The 17924-nt window shown below is 38.6% G+C and overlaps 1 protein-coding gene across 2 annotated transcripts in view; it reads left to right on the top strand.

The window, feature by feature from the left end:
- Positions 1 to 17924, top strand: part of LOC135215292 (vacuolar protein sorting-associated protein 16 homolog) — a 252663-nt gene that overhangs the window by 59321 nt on the left and 175418 nt on the right. For both annotated transcript variants that reach the window (XM_064249839.1, XM_064249840.1), the window contains exons 3-6: positions 2940 to 3068; positions 3299 to 3443; positions 16786 to 16901; positions 17124 to 17299. In XM_064249839.1, the coding sequence (XP_064105909.1) occupies positions 2940 to 3068; positions 3299 to 3443; positions 16786 to 16901; positions 17124 to 17299 (566 nt within the window). The remainder of the gene's footprint in view (positions 1 to 2939; positions 3069 to 3298; positions 3444 to 16785; positions 16902 to 17123; positions 17300 to 17924) is intronic.

Genomic DNA, 17924 nt, shown 5'->3' with positions numbered 1-17924 from the left:
CTTGCAATCCCCACTGGCGTTCGAACAAAGTGCGAGCATAAGCCTGTCTTTCATAGGCTTATGCCCGGGTAGCTTCTTCTCTTCCTGCGTGATGTACGTCTAACGAGGCATTTTTTTCCCAAAAAGGCCAGTCTCATCACAGTTGAAGACTTGCTGAGAACTGTAGCCTTCCTTGATTGTCATCTCGTCGAACGTCTTAATAAAGGCTTTGGCTGCTTTCATGTCCAAGCTGGCAGCCTCCCCATGCCACACCACTGAATGGATGCCAGTCCGTTTACGGAATTTTTCAAACCACCCATGAGAAGCCTTGAATTCTGGGGTTGGCGTTGATGTCCCTTCTCCTCCGTCGTCTTCAGCCTGGGCAATCAAATCGCCGAAAATAGCGCTGGCCCTGTGGCAGATTGCCGTCTCCGTTATCGTATCGCCAGCGATTTCTTTGTCTTTTATCCAGACAAGAAGCAGCCTTTCCATCTCATCGTGCATGTGACTCCTTTTGCTAGACAAAGTAGTCACGCCCTTGGAAGGTGTAGCTGCTTTGATGCCATCTTTCTGCTTAAGGATGGCGCCTGTTGTCGACGGATTTCGGTCATAGTATTCCTTAGCGATCACACTCAATCGCATGCCAGCTTCATACTTTTTAATTATCTCCATCTTTGTCTCCAAAGAAAGCATCCTCTTCTTTCGTACTTCAACTTTCTTGGGACCCATGACTACGTATATACTGTACGTAATTAAGTTATGTAGTACGTATACATATGAAGTAAAGTTCTTGCACAACACAATAAAGTAGTACTACAACGAAATCACTAACGAATTTACGTTAATAAATGAAATCGTATAGAATGAACGAATTCCGCGTGCTTACAATACCGATGATGCTGCAAAGTGGCCGAAAAAGCACGCCGCTACGTAGAGCACGATGGGAGAGATGCTGACCAATAGGAGAGCAAGATCTTATGGTGGTGATTAGCATCAGGAACCAATGGGAGAGCAGGAGGATGGTGGCGAGTCTACTCAGTTGGCAGCGCGCGAGTTTTTGTAGAGCCACAAAAATCTTTGTATTTGCTTTTGTATCTCGAGTTTTTCTTAATGTTGAGCCTTTCGTATGTTGAGGTACCACTGTAGTATTCTCATATTATTGTAATTTAAAATACTACAGCAAATCCAAGCCATTATTCCACGGAGCGGCCAATGTTTTGGTTTAAAATCAGCTGATGGCGAATACGAGTTTATTTCGCCATATCTAACGCAATTCTGAGCGAATTTTCTTGCTTCTAGTTAGCATTAATGAATATCTAGATACTTGACTTATATGAGACAAGGTTATTTTTCCATATACGATGTGTTTTTAGGTGGAAATAGGAATTGAATTATGTCTCGTTGTGATTGTGAACTAATTTTTTGTTTGTTAACAGATTATGTTGGCGCCATGTTTATTAAGTAAAAAAATTACGTTATTCCATTCGCAATTTTCCTTTTATATCATCGTAATACGAACTTTACGTTATTTATCTTATATTGGCATGAAACCAACAGTAAAATGTGTTCTTTCAAGCAAGCACAGTAGTTTTAATTAAAATGATTTTATCTCAATTTTATCTACGTTGTGTTTGATGGCATACGTTTACTGGAGTTTTTCCTTGTTGCCGATGCACAATAATAGGGATTAGCAGCTTGAACAGTTTTTTCAGCTTCAGTTATAACTATGTTTAAATTTAACAGTTTATTTCAAGATTGTTCTTTGATCTATATTGATCTTTGATCTATAGCGAATAAAGTTATTACAATAAGATATCTCAGTTCTATTCTACATAATGTCATTTATAACAACTACGGTAATAATGTACTACAGTATGATGATTGAAATACAAGCCAAATGGATGTTATCCAATTCGGTTGTACTTAGAAAAAAAAAAAGGTGGTTTCTCGTTCGGTTGTTCATGGCTGTACATGTTTACGCAATGAGTATAACGTTAAAACCATACTTTTATCATTCTCTTTTGCTGTTTTTGAACTTATGTAACTAGAAGATGGGATAAAGTTAGGCTATTGTAATTTGGTCTCTCATAAAATCGGATTATCATAAGATGAATTATCGTAACTTGAACACTACAGCTACCTGTACACTGTATAAAACCTTATTATATCTTTACTCTAGACACCCAAAGGATTAAAGCTAGGCTTTTTTCACTTTACAGTATTTATAATACTATAGTGTACTGTACAGTACTACTGTACAGTAAATTCTATAGCACTATACTGCATACCGGTAAATATAATTTTACTTATTGCGCCATTGTGGGATTACGGCTCCGTTTGACTGGTCTAAGGCGCTGTTAACTGGTCTAGAATTTTGAAAGGTGTGCGACGGCCGTAGGCTTTAAGATTGCTTAGCGTTGAAAATCACTTAGCGTCAGTTGCCAGGAATGGAACCCCTGGCGCTAACCGAGGGTCGCCTGTAGTATATTGCCATTGTGGGACGGCACTGTATACCTACACTGAACAATCGAAGCGCCACCTGCGAAATTTGAATTTAGGCTGCCATATTTGGAAAACTATACTACAAGCATTCCCCGGTTATCGGAGGGGGTTCCATTCTTGGCGGGGTGCTGATAGGCGACAATCACCATTAACCAAAACTGCAATTTATGGCGCGTCGTATGGCACCCAGTTTCAGTTAATGGTGCCTCTGTTAGGTATGGTACGGCGCCATACTAACTCTTATTATCGGCACCATAAAAACTACATGTTAAGGTACCATGAATTGCCGACTTTATAATGCTAGACAAGTGCCTTAAAACCGGATCGCCGTTAACTGATTTTGCCGATAACCGGAGACTGCCTGTAGCTATAGTATAATTAATGGGGAAGTAGTATATACAAAATATTATTTTATTGTAAAATTATCTTTAAATTGATGTTATTTTTATCTTATCCAGTGGACTGGTGGATACCTCCTCGCTTTTGGATGGTCACGGAGTGAAGACCTTGTATGTGTACAGGAGGATGGAGCTGTTCTGTTATATGATATGTTCGGGAATTATCAACATACATTCAATTTGGGTCAGGTAGGTGGTATTTGTTGTGCAGATTTAGAAAAAAATTATTGAGATATGATGATCTACTTGACAACTTTGGTCCATACTTCTAAGAATCTTGTCACATATCAGATATGACAGAGTCACTGTGTATTTATCAGTAGATAAAATTATATTTCATTTGGTTTTGGATGCAGTGGTAGTTTTAGTTCCATTTTGTTTATATTTCTTCTTTAACTGCATACTACTTTGGTGTTTAGGAGGTTAAAGATACGCACATATTGAGTGCTCAAGTCTTTACAAGCCATCGTGAAACTGGAGTTGCCATCTTAAGCAACTCAAATCGAATATTTCTCGTTAGCAACATATATGAACCACGCACTAGGAAATACCCTGATATTCCAGGTGAGAATTTTCATTGTGTATTTTATCAAATACAGTTTTGAATATGTACTTATATTTCTTGTAATAATTCTGATGCTCATCAAACAAACCTATTGTTCTTCTTGCTCAGTATTTGCATGGTAAAACCTATTGCTGAAGTCTCGTTAATGACTAGTCAATGAGGTAATGATCCCAGCCTGTTGAGTCATGTGAATTAAAATTTGGTTAATGGCCCTTCAGCTGCTTTCAGCTACAGACAGATAGGCAGGCTTAAGTACCATATTTAAAGGAGACAAAGTACCATCTCTATACTTTCATTTTTTGAATGAATCTTACCTCTCCATTACACATATAGCTTTTACTACTTCCATGGCGCCGGCAATTTGACAGATTGAAATAAAAAAATGAGAACATTCGGTTTTATATCAGTAACTTAGTAAGTACTAATTACATAGCTATCAGTTCCTAACCTATGGCAGCTTAAAAATTCAAAATTCATGCTGTGGCCCTTTTTTCGTTTGTGTGTAGGTGAACAGGCCCTGCCCACCATCTGGGACTTAGGGAAACAAACTAGCAAAGAGCTCAATTCATTCCTTGCTGGCTTCCGACTAGCATCGGGAGTTTTCCTCAGCTACGTACTTCATTGGATTTTTGGATGGTTTTTTGCTGATACTTGGTGATGCATTCAAGATTTGTTGTTGTGGCTTTCTTTCATCAGCCAGTTATCTTTTGTGCTTAATTTTAGTAGTTTTCTTCAAGTTAACATGTCAGATACTAGTTCATTTAGCGTTTGTTTCTGTTTTGAGGGTTATAAAACTAGGCTAACAAAGTTTACTTATAATTCTCACACTAAATGTACTCAATGTAAGGGACAGGAATGTAGTAAGGATAATACTTACCCAGTATCTAGATTAGGAGGATAAGAAATGGAAAACTTTGAACGCTCATCTAGATAAACTCAAAAGAGATAGAAAGGGGAAGGCAGCCCTTAAGGCTGAAAATAGGGCAAGTACAGATTCTACTCCTTTGCCCATCTTAGTGGATGAAAAATCTGTTACTCCTTATGCTCCTCTGTCTCCTCACATCTGAGCCCTCCTACTTTACCACTTTCTCCTGATCCAGGTTCCCATGATTCTGCCCTCCATGCCATTGCCAGCCTCGAATCAAGGTTCAATTGTGAGTTTGGATTTCTTTACAATACCCTCATTGAAATGGGGTCTGCTATTAAATCTCTTATGGAAAAAAGTGTGCTTAGTGAAAGTGCAATGAGAAGTGACAGTATTGTGAATGTTGAGGAGGTGGCAATGCTCTTAGACAAAGGTCCCTGTCCCGCTCCCCTGCACCGAGGAGAAGACATACTGAAGATCCAAGGGAGGCTGGTGGGTTTGCCCATGTTGAGCCTCTTCACCCTCAGGCCTCAACCCAAACACCACTGGGAAGGTGTTATTGTGCATCAGCATTCTTTGGAATCTGATTCTTCCAGTCCAGACAAGAAGTGCACGTATCATTATCCTGCTTCATTGCACCCTCTCAAGAGACATGCAGATCCTGGCTTTTCTTCTCTTATTGTAGTTAACCCTTAAACGCCGAAGCGGTATTTTAAAAATTGTCTCCCGTATGCCGGCGGCGTTCGCAAGTGAGCACCGAAGCGGAAAATTTTTTTTTTCCAAAAAAATCACAGCACGCTTAGTTTTCAAGAATAAGAGTTCATTTTTGGCTCCTTTTTTTGTCATTGCCTGAAGTTTAGTATGCAACCATCAGAAATAAAAAAAAATATTATCATATATAAATATTGGGATATATGACAGCGCGAAAAAAATTTCATATATAATTGTATACAAATCGCGCTGTGAACAAACGGTTAAAGCTAACGAGTTAAATTGTTTTTCATTGTATTGTACACTAAATTGAAATCATTTTGGTATATAACACATTGTAAAACGATCAAGGCAACACAGAGAAAATATTATCACAAAATGATGCATGAATTCATAACACGCGGACATAAAAAAAAGCTGTTTTAAAAAATTCACCATAAATCTAAATATTGTGCTAGAGACTTCCCGTTTGTTGCAAAATGAAGGTAATTGATTGAATATTACTAAACTGTAAGTGTTGTAGCTTACAATTGCAGTTTTCGACCATTTCAGTCGAGTTAAAGTTGACCGAAGGACGAATTTTTCTATTTTTTGTTATATGAAAATATTTCAAAACTGATAAAAGCTACAACCATAGGTTGTTTTTTGTTGTATTCTACATGAAATTGCGCACATTTTCATATCTAAAATATAATGGCTAATTTAAAATGGGGCAAACATTATGACTATCGGACGAAAAAATGTATGATTTTTTCGGAAGAGTTACCGCGCGGATGTAAGGAAAAGGTTTATTTCATAAATTCTCCATAAATCGAAATATTGTGCTAGAGACTTCCAATTTGTTACAAAATAAAGGTAAATGATTGAACATTACTAGAATGTAATAGTTTTAGCTTACAATTGCGTTTTTTTACCATTTCGGTCGAGTCAAAGTTGACCGAAGGTTGAAATTTTGGCACTTACCGTTATTTATATGAAAATATTTCAAAACTGATAAAAGCCACCCAACCATGGGTTTGTTTTTAAGTTGTATTCTAACATGAAAATTGCCCAGAACATTTTTCATATATAAAACTTTTTTAAAAAAATGTAACCGGCTAATTTAAAATGGTGCAAACATTACGACAATTGGACGAAAAATTTCTCAAGGAAAATTTTTTTTTTTTCATAAATTCACCATAAATTGAAATGTTGTGCTAGAGACTTTCAATTTGTTGCAAAATAAAGGTAAATGATTGAATATTACTAGAATGTAATAGTTTTAGCTTACAGTTGCGTTTTTCGACCATTTTGGTCGAGTCAAAGTTGACCGAAGGTTGAAATTTTTGCACTTATCGTTATTTATATTAAAATATTTCAAAACTAATAAAAGCTACAACCATGGATTATTTTTAGTTGTATTCTACATGAAATTGCACACATTTCCATATGCAAAACTTTATGTAACGGCCAATTTAAAATGGTGCAAACATTACGACAATCGGACGAAAAAATGTATGATTTTTTCGGAAGTTACCGCGCGGACATAAGGAAAATTTTTTTTCATAAATTCACCATAAATCGAAATATTGTGCTAGAGACTTCCAATTTGTTGCAAAATGAAGGTAAATGATTGAATATTACTAGAATATAAGAGTTTTAGCTTACAATTGCATTTTTCAACCATTTCGGTAGAGTCAAAGTTGACCAAGGTTGAAATTTTTGCACTTATCGTTATTTATATGAAAATATTTCAAAACTGATAAAAGCTACAACCATGAGTTGTTTTTGTTGTATTCTACATGAAATTGCACACATTTTCATATATAATACTCCGTGTAACGGCTAATATAAAATGGTGCAAAAATTATGTCAATGTGACGAAATAATTTCTGAGATGTGTCGCTGATACTTTTTAGTGCGAGAAGAAAGAAATTCGCGCTTGCGCGCCTGGGCAATGATTGTAAACAAAACAACGCCTTGATCCATGAGCTCCCAGCATCCCCCAAGGTGTGTGATTCAAAAGTTTTTGCCTAGTAGGCCTATAACTCTTTTTCCGCCAATTTAAAAAAAAAAACTTTTTTATATCGACGTACCATACGTCCAATTGGCACCCAACAGACAATTTATATCGACGTTTAATACATCCAATCGGCATTAAAGGGTTAAGAGGTTAGCCCACAACCTTCCTGTAGTTTTCAGGAACAGTCTGTGTCTCCTACTTGTCATTGGTTAGGAGACAATCCTGAGTGCCCAGTTTCATCCTGCAAGCGCCCCTAAGCATCCGGCTCATAACGAATTCAAGCGCCTACATTCTCACAACAGAGTTACGGTTACAAGCACTCGGCGCCAGATTCTGAACCCCCATGCCAGATTCTGAGTTCCCACACCAGATTCTGAGCTCCCAACACCCATTTCTCAATGGCTTGGCGCATACTGTTGAGCACTTAGCGCCTGCTTCTGGGTGCACAGAGACTTTGAGCGCCTACTGGCAACCTCCAGACGCCCAACTCCCACTCTTCATCCACCTTCACTTTCTTCAGTAGAAGAGGATAATTCACTAGCTCCTCTCCGTCAGTTAGCAGAGCTTATGGTCTTCTTGAAGAAAACCGCTACAGCTCTTGAGACCAAGGACAAAACTTGATTCTTGATCTCTTCAGAGGAAGAAGAGGTTCAGGACTCCACTCCTTCCTCTAGTTAATCTGCCCTTCTGAAATTTCTACTGGACACATTCCTGGACTACTTTGTTCTTGCAACGCCAACTTCTCCAGCTTCTACCTGCCTGATGAGGAAGCATGCTTCGGAAAGCACCAGACTGGCTAAGTTAGTGCTTTCCTCTTCATCCAAGAAGGCTCTTTGCGAAGGACTGCATGACCAGCTACTTCTCAGAGGGAACAAGGCAAAGCTGCATTTGCTTTTTCTCCCAGTAAGCTTATAAAAATGAAGCACTATACATTCTACGCTACCAGAGAAGCTCCTTCTTTGGGAGTCTTGGCTTTGTTCACTGTCTCTTAATTTTCTTGGAAAAACCAGGATCTGTCGAAACCTTGGCCTTATTCCTTTATTATCAAAATCTCATGGACATCTTAGGACCAGAGGAAGAAGAGAGACTCCTTTGTCCAGTGAGATTATTAAGGTACTATCTTTACAGGACAGAGAAGATTAGATGACCTTTGAACCACCTTTGATGCTCTGTAAGAAGTCCAGGTCATCTTTCCAAAAATCCCATCTAATTTTTTCTAAGGGAGCTGGTATCAGAGGCCACCTCTCAGATTGAAGAGGTCCCCTTTGCTTTTTGAAGGTGAAAGCTCATGAAGTTAGAGCAGTAGCTACTTCCTTAGCCCTCAAACATAATACTTATAGAAGAAACCTGGTCCTCGACCATATGAAAATGACGTCACGACAACTATCGGACACTCATTGGCTAGGATGAATAATGGGTGGAGCTTCAGCACCTCTCTTGTACACAATACTGGGCCTGGAACCCGTCCAAGCTGAAGAAAACAGCTTTGCTTTTTGAGGAGGGATGAAAGACGTATAAGCGTACGTCGCAGTCTTTTATTACTGGACCGTATAAGACATTCATATGTACGTCCCAGTACTGAAATGGTTAAAACCCATCAAAAACCACTTAGAACTGCCTACATGTTTTGATAGTTAAAACACAAAAAACACTCTAAAAGTCCTTATACCTGAGTAGTTTAATAGTTTTATCACAAAAAGTGCATTTAGTCAAAAAAATTATTTGAAGATACAGTAATTTTTGAAATATTTCTCAGGGGAAAAATATCACGAATAGACGAATTTTCCACGAATAAAATATTTACGTATACAGTGGACCTCCCGTATTCGCGTTCTCCGGATTTGCGGACTCACACATTCGCAGATTTCTATCGGGAACATTTCCCTGCATAATTCGTGGAAAATTCGCATATTCGCAGTATTTTTCTATGAGAAATATCCATAAATTCTCGTTTTTTTTTTAATCAATTTCATCATAAAATGCACTTTTTGTGATAAAAATATTAAAAAACCGAGTTTTAACTAACAAAATGGGCTATTTTCAGTGTTTTTATAAGGATTCCAACTATTTGCAGGTTCTAACTATTCATGGGGGTGGTGGGGGGGCATCTGGTACGCATCCCCTGCGAATACAGGGGGACCAGTGTACTATCCATAGAAAATTTGTGATTCCACAAAAAGTGGTGGTCAACTGTACATAATTGGATTTAGACATGAAATTTTAAGTAAATTCTGCATCAGAACTCAAATGAACAATTGGAATATGACCCGATGAACTGTATGATTTTTTTAAACAAAAGTATTTTGGTCATTCACTGCTAATTGGGGTTGTTTAAAGCCAGCTCACTCTGCTGCTGAGGTTTTAAGCAAGCACACGCTTGTACGTGAATATTTCCTTAGTTTTTGTGGCTATCTGTATTGTTTTTGAAACAATCTTGGGTCTCAAGACAGCCATTGCAGACAAGCAGAAGAGACAATGGTAAGAACCATGATTGAACTTGAGGAGATTATTGAAAAGTATGAAAGAGGCATCATATTTTTAATATTTTATTAATTTACTGTAATAAATAGGATTTTTTTCAATGTTTTATTAGCAACAAGTTTTGTGCCAACCCAGTACAGTACGTACATTCTATACCTAGCCTAGCTTATGGCGCTTGGTCAACCATTGGTAATACGGCCACATTGGATGTAGGCTAGTTTTTCATACAGTATACATTTAGAAATAAAAAAGGACATCTAATATATGTTATTTAATTCTGAACTTAATTAGTAAATCTAATTTCAGTGTAATTTTTTGTATAAAAAGGCAAGGTTAGGGTAATAACACGTGATCAAGAACAGATTAATCCATATTCAGTTATTTCTTATGGAAAAAATTAATTCAGATCTCAGCTGAATCGCATCTCAACACTTCTTCTGAAATGGATTAGTATACTTTTACTTTGCTATCCACTCACCTCCACTCAAGGTTTTGTGTTTATGGGAAGGCCGGGGTTACTTATATCTGCTATACCAACCAGTTCCATATTGTTTATTAATGGTTTGGGTAGTACAGTAGACCCCCTGTATTCGGGGGCGATGGGTACCAGACCACCCCCCACAAATAACTAAAATTCATGAATACTTAAAACCTCTTTAAAAATGCTTAGAACCAATTTTGATAGTTAAAACACAAAAACCCTCCAAAAATGCTTGCACCTGAGATTTTTAATAGTTTTATAAAAAAAAAAAAAAGTGTAGTTAGTCATGTAAATGATTTGAAAATACAGTAATTCATGGATATTTCTCATGAAAAATACCAGAATAGGCGAATTTTCTGCAAATAATGGATATACATATAGAGCCTATAGAAAAATCTGCGAATAGGTGAGCCGCAAATCACGAGTCCACAAATAGGGGGGATCAACTGTAGTGGTATTTTATTCTGTCATGTAGGTGATAGTGTTCTTTTGTATTCTGGTCTATGCCCAGGGCAAGGGCAACTTTTAAACTTTGTTAGCACAGTATATTTCCTCAGCTGCAAAGTTCCCGCTTATGAAGGGGTGACGCTTGGCTCCACTGCCACACCCTCTATAAGTTGAGAGAGCTGCCAACCAGAGGCAGTAACCACCTGGAGCAGCTCTCTCAACAGGCAAGGAAACAAATAAGCTTTTATTTAATGCTGGCAACTTTTCTACTCCAAATTCATTACTACTTACATAATGCTTTGGGGTAGATATGTCCATACTTTTCCGACATCCTGTCAGTGTGAAATCAGCTATGTAATTTCTTGGTAAGTTACTACTTATATAAAAATGACCTTTTTATGATAAAAAAGTTTTATTTATACCTACCAAGTTATTACATGATTGGAGCCCACCTTCCTCCCTGCACATGAATATTGGAGCATGAAACGAATTGAGCTCTTTGCCAGTTTGTCTTCCTAAGGTCCTGATATTGGATGGGGCCTATTCACCTATACCAAACAAAAGAAGTGCCACAGCATGAATTTTGAATTTTTCAGCTGCCACAGTTTAAGAACTAAAGCCAAGTAATTATTTTATCATAAAAAGATAATTTTTCTGTGAATATCCCTTTCTATCCATCTACTTTCCCCACCTTCCACCAGGGGAACGATAGATATGAACACCCATAGCCAGTCAGTCTACATACTTCTGCTGGCCAGTTCGATAGAAGATTGTTTTCTGTTGACAACTTGGGGTGTAACTTTACTTGAATTTTCTCTTGAATATGAATGGTAATGATAGAATAAGGACCTGTATGGTAGAGGTTGGTGTATTAGGCTTTATTTTAGTTCCACTGATCCTCATGACATGCAGTGATGAGGAAAAAAGTGTATGTAATGTGAATGACCGTTGTCAATTATGCAAATGTTGGTCAAATGAATTTATGGTAAAATTGGTGAACCGTAGTAAATGAAGAGAGGCTGATCGTTTGAAAAGGCAGCAAAAGAAGCAAGAGGTTAAGTCTGCTAAGGCTACACTAAGGGAATACATGATTTTCCTTCTTCTAGTAACCTTGTTCGGACCTTTTCTTCCCTTTATTCTATTACGTACTCCTATTAGAGCTTTCCAATTGATTCAGGACATAAGGTTTGATAGAACTGAGTCTGAGTCAGATATTAAGGGTTTAAAGGGCTCGATGAATCAGTGAGCCAAAGTTTCACATAATATTTTATTGGTGTTGCCCTCCTTGGGGTCTCGTTCGGTTTCGGGTAATTCCCCAACGTTAGAGGAAGGGTCAGTGCCCCTGTTCCTGAATAGTCATGTCCTTGGCATGTCCTGTCTTGCTCCTTTGCGGCCTGGAGGAACAGGGAAGCGGGACTTGTCTTGTTGGCCTGACAGCAGTGCAGGTGTCAAACTTCGTTTGCCGAAGGATCACTTGACTGCACTGGGACGTCTAGTTAGTAATGATTCTTCCTGTCTTTCTGATAATGTTAATACAGGCACTCCTTGCTTGTTTGCAGCATTGGTTAGCAGCATTTTGGTTTTACGACACTTGGCTAACAATGTCCTTAACCAGTAAGCAGTTTATCGATGTTGGTGGTGATTTATCAGTGTCAGTAGGCAGTTTATCGGTGTTGGTAAGCAGTTTATCAGCACTTATTGCATTGTAAATGCCATTTATTACCATAATTACTGTGATGTTCCGGTTATCGGACCTCAGTGGGGAATGGAACACCACTGTTAACTGGGGACTGCCTGTAATATAAGGATCATTCAGAGTTTAGGACTGGGTTAAAGATCCTGTAGTCGTTAGAGATGTGTAAAGAGGTTCATCCTCTTCCCATGTTTCTCAGGATTCATCGGCTATGCAAGAAGTGTACGCCTATGCTCAATTTTGCACCTTTCGCCACAGCACCATGTGTCCTTGTGGCTCTCCTATGTTTGGTCTGCCTCTACGAAGGTTTCTCCTTCTGTTGGTCAGCGCACAAAGCTCCGCTGTAGTTCTTTATGTCTATCTCCTGTGCATGCTTCACCTATGTGGCTTTCGCCTGCATGTGTCACCTATGTGGTTATTACCTGTAGTGATAACCTGCACTATCTCTGGTTATGCAGCATTCGTTAGTTCATGCTTCTCCTATGCAGCCAGCGCTTGCACCGTGTTTGGCTTTATAGCATTCGCCTGTGTGCTTAGTTTGTACTGAGTACTTTTGTTCTGTTAATCTTCTCTCTCGGTCTCCCGTTTTTCATGTTCCTGTGACATCTTGCTCAGACTCTCAGAGGGACTTTTGTTGTGCTTCAGGTTCTCAGAATTGTACCAGCAGTGATGTTGCTCATTTTTTGCCTTTGGATTCTTCTTCTCCACTTAGAGATCCTCCAGCTAAGCGCACTTGTGTTTCAGCACCTCTTCCAGTTGCTGGAGTTTTGCCCAATAATCAAATGATTACAGTTTTGGCTGTACTTTCCTTTGCAGCTCAGGAATTGGCTCGGTGTTGCGAGTTGCTTCCCGATCAAAAGTTAGATTTGTTCATTGAACCAGGAAATGTTCAACAACCACGACATATGCCTTTTGAGTCCTTAGAAAGCTGTTATGTTGGTGGTGGCTAAGGAAGTGATGCTACCTATGGGAGGAGTTGTTAGGGAGTTAATTTTGAATGAGCCAACTGCTACATTTTTGCTTTCACCCATTGAGGTCGCAGCTGCAAAAGATGTTGTCAGCCCTCAGACTCTGCTCCAGGCAAAGAAGTTTTGGATTTTATTGGATGATTAGATGAAACAGTAAAGGATGCGGTGGGCAAGAGTGCTCATGATTGCACCAATTTGGTTCTTAAGAAATGTGTACCATTGTGTGTTCTTATCTTTCCAAGCCTGTGACAGATTCATAGAAGGCTGCTGTTCTTATTCTACCTCAGTTAAATAAAATATTTTGTTCTGAAGTGTTATCATCCATTGCACATGAAATACAGAAGATGAAAACACGATCTTTGATTGTTAAGGCTAAGTCACCCAAGCTTCCTCCTCCCCCTCCTCCTCCTCTAAGGAGACATTTTGAGGATCCACCAGAGGATCTGTTAACTCATTTAAGGGACCTGTTAAGTCATCAAAATAAAGTTTCCAGTCCTCATTTGCCAGGAAGGCTTAACCATTTTTGGGAAGTATGAAAAGATCTGGACGCAGATCCCATGGATGTGGAGGTTTTAAGAGAGGGTTACTCAATTACATTTGTAAGCCCTCCTCCACTGTCAGAATCTCCAGTGACACACACTTCATATATCTGCAATCAGGAGAAGTGCAAAATCCTTCAGTTTGAAGTCTTGACACTTCTAGAGAAAGAGGCATTTGAAGAAGTTGCAGAGCCAGACTCGGGCTTCTACAATTGCCTTTTCTAGTTCCCAAAGCCACAAGGGGGATGGAGACCTGTTCTGAATATTTCCAGATTACGTAAATACCTTTGTAAGGCTAACGAAGTTCTCCATGGAGTAGGCAGTGAACTTAGTTCCAACATCCATTTAGAGAATGGAGTGGGTGGTATCGATAGATATGCAGGATGCATATTTTGACATTCCCATAAGAGGGAATACAAAAAGTATCTGATATTGGTTTTTGGGAACAAAGTTTTTCAGTTCAGATTGATATGTTTCAGCTTAAGCCCGACTCCATCAAGTTTTCACAAGGGTTTTGGGTCCTTTAGGAAGGTTGGCCCACTTGTCGGGCATAAAAATGACCCTGTACTTGGACGACTGGCTGATCAGGCTGCCACATTGCAGGGTATTGTGAGGGCAAGAGACAAATCGTCTCTTCAGCAAGGAGTGTCACTGGATCTCAAGAACCCAGACTTGTCGTTGTATAAGACACATTGCACAAAGGCTGGGGAGTTATTGCAGGTGAAGCGCAGCTGTCAGGTCTGTGGACTCGAGAGGAACAGCAGCTGCATATCAGTCTTTTGGAACTATTGGCAATATGGAAAAGTTTGTAGGAACTGGAAGACCTGATAAGCAATCAAATGGTGGCTGTCTTTTTGGACAACACCACATCACTAGCGTACCTGAAGCATCAAGGGGGAAACGGAGTCCGAGTGTCTTTTTCAGTTGACAAGGCATACTCTTATGGTTATAAAACAAGAACTTCTTACTGCCTCAGTTTGGTCCTGGGAAAATTAATATTCTAACAGATGTTCTCAGTCCCAAGGATCAAGTAATAGTGACAGAGTAGGCCTTATATCTGGATGTGTGCTACAAGTTGTGGAAGCTGAGGGTGGGTGAGGTCCCCCTTTATATTCAGAAGTTTATTAAAAAATCCAAAGGTATCACCTTATAAAGTTAGTTTCCTATAGTCTACTATAACTGTGTTATTGTTTTAGATTAATCTGGCTTTATGTTAGCATGGGCTCTTGCTCATAGAGCAGCCTGTAATTATAACTATAACTGTGTAAGTATTTTAATAGCTGGAACACCAAATATCCCTCTGAAATTGTGTAAAACTGCCAATTTTTATGTTATTTTTATGAGAGCTTGTAGGAAGGCCGATAGCAGTGCCAGGAGGGACTCCACAAATCGGATGCACCATTACCAGTGTTCTGTATATAGGCCCTGGTATCGAGATAAGGGGTTTTCCAGCACCCTTACCTCTGTAAACATCATTTAGTTCCTGTTATTTCTCAAGTATGGGAAAAAGTTCTCAGTAGTAACCATTAAAGGCTATAGGGCCATGTTGGCTTCTGTCCATTAGAGGTTTTCAAGAGGAGGTTCCCAGGTGTCTGGTACCTCCTTTATCTTGGAACCTAGATGTGGTTCTAAGGTTTCTTACCACCTTTTGAGCCTTTGAGCAGGCCTCATTGAGAGAACTTTCAATAAAATCTCTCTTCTTGGTGGCCTTGGCAACAGCTAAAAGGGTGTGTGATATGTAGTCTTGTAGGGTAGGTTTTGCTAAGGACAAGGCAGGGCTTTCCCTTTTGCCTTTGTTTTGGGCAAAAAATTATTTTAGGACTGTGTATTCCCTTGCCTAAAACATTGTCCCTACCTAGTTTGAAATCTTTGGTTCCCAGTGAGATAGAGTCTCTTTTCTGTCCTTTTAGAGCTTTAAGGATTTATTTGAACTGCACCAAAGACATCAGGAGTAATGTAAAGAATCTTTTTGCACAATGCTATTTTTCTTTAGGTCCTTGGTGATTGACTCTTATGCAAAATTGGATCCTGTTGTATATATTATCTACCTTGAAGGTAAAGCCATATAACATTCGAGCAGTGGTTACCTTATGTCTGAATTTTTGGAAAAAGTTATCCTTAAAGAAAGTTATTGAGGCCACCCAGCAGTGTTTTAATTCTGTTTTTGCAATGAATTATCTTCACGATAGAAATTCAGTATAATTTTTGCAGAGCAATAGCTCCTCTCATTTGTGCAAGGGATATTATGTCCTGAATCGATTGGTAGCTTTTCTGTCTGCAGTTTTAGCTCCATGTCTGTTTTGTTGGGAATCTTGGAGGTACTCGTGGTTAAGTATAGAAGATGTACCTTCATTTTTGTTGGTACTAGTTGCATATACATCATTTGCTCTGTTGGGTTTTGGCACAGTAACCATACCCTCCCTTCTGCTGTAGGGGGCATCCTCCAAAGAGACCTCGGATATCTTCATGATGAAGTTCTCGTACCTGAGTGACAATCCTCTCAAGGCGGTAGTAATAGCCAGTGGATTGGTTTCACTAGGTAAGCAAACACTTATTTGTACATATGTATATCTGTATTGTATTAAGTAGCCATTAAAGGGCCTGCAGATTTTCACTTAGCCCACCTCCATGTCAAATGTGTGAATCAGCTATATAATGGAGAGGTAAGATTCATTTACATAATAAGTATAAGTATAGTAGTACTTAATTTATGATTTATTTTTTAAATACCTCTCCATTATATCAGTTGCCCTCCCTGCCTTCCCACTGACTGACCGGCTACACATATTTGTACCTATTGTTCCCCTGGTGGAAGATGGGGGAAATAGGTGAATAGAAAGGGATATTCATAGAAAACCAAGTGTTAAAATTTTTTTATTTCAATCTGTCAAGCTACCACTAGCATGGAGGTAAAAGCTATATAATGGAGAGGCAAGTATTTAAAAGATAATTCTTAAATTAAGTATTTATATATTTATTACTTCAAGAATAAAGTCAATTACTGTAATGTATTGATATGATTAACATACTGCTGCCAAGATTTGAGATGTTTCTATTTTCATTCTTGAAGAAGTAATAAACTGATTACTGTGTATTGAAATTAGAAATAAATATCTATCAAATTTCATAATTAAATAATGCATATGATTTTCAGGTGGTGTTGTAGAGTGTTGGTGTGTTGTTAGAGAGGAGCGTCATACTAATGTCTTGGTTAGTCAGGGTCGAGATCTATTTCTTCTTAGTCACGTGGAGCAGCGACCACAAGCATTGGTATGTGTTCATGTAAGAGCTTAGGAAATTTGAGAAGAATGTTTGAAAGTAATATAGGTTGAGCTGCTTTTGCATTCTCACTGATGATAAAGTTAATATACTACTCCTCATTTAATGGAGAAGGAAGAAATTATTTTTTTGCTGATCTTTGAGAGAAGTACTCTCCGCCCATAAAGAGCATTTGATAAAGATACTTGAGTAAGAAAGCAAATGAATTTTCAGTACCCTGACTGGAGTGAACCAGGTGGACGTATACTAGAGATGGCAGTATCTTCTAATTCACGTCATATTGCACTTCTTTCGGAATCGGGGAAGCTTTGGATTGGATCTTCAGATATAAGAATGAAGTATTGTGAATATGATGCAAAGAGTCAAGTTAAACCAAAGCAGATATCATGGTGAGTAAAACTGATACAATAATAAAGTTGATTTATATGTGGTAAGGTATTTTAAAGCTAGTGTAACCAATCCGTGGTTTTATAAAGATGTTATTTATATGAAACGGTTAAGACAGTAAACCCAAGCCCTAGGGATGTTTTGAGAGTTTCTTAAACTCAGATTGTCATTGTTCACATGGAAAAAAGTAAATACAGTCAATGAAATATGGTACAATAAATCAGACAAAGCAAAAAATAATGCAATAATTTCTGGGCTCAGCTGGTGTCGGCCTATGAAAGGATCCTTATATCATTCTTTCTAGGATAAAATAATCTAAAATTACCAGAGAAAAACAAAATTAAGAAAATGTCAGTAAAAATAAACTGACTCGCATCACTCTTAAAAAAGAAGTGTCGGTATGGCAATAGGGGCGAGTGGGAACACTACCACGAGACATTCACCAATTAGAACTTCCAATCAGAATCCCCACAAGAGAGAGCTGATACCAACAGGTGATGCGGCCGCTACTACTACTACTAGAGGACGCACGGACAACAGCGCCCCTAGCGGACATCCTTCCTTAATTATTAGCGCCAGCGTTCGGACGCATTCTCTTTGTGCTTGTGCTATTTACGAGGAATTTTA

The sequence above is a fragment of the Macrobrachium nipponense genome, chromosome 5, assembly GCF_015104395.2.
Source record: "Macrobrachium nipponense isolate FS-2020 chromosome 5, ASM1510439v2, whole genome shotgun sequence".
NCBI lineage: Eukaryota > Metazoa > Arthropoda > Malacostraca > Decapoda > Palaemonidae > Macrobrachium > Macrobrachium nipponense.
Note: the sequence above shows the minus strand (reverse complement) of the source record. Positions and strands in the feature narration are given on the sequence as shown.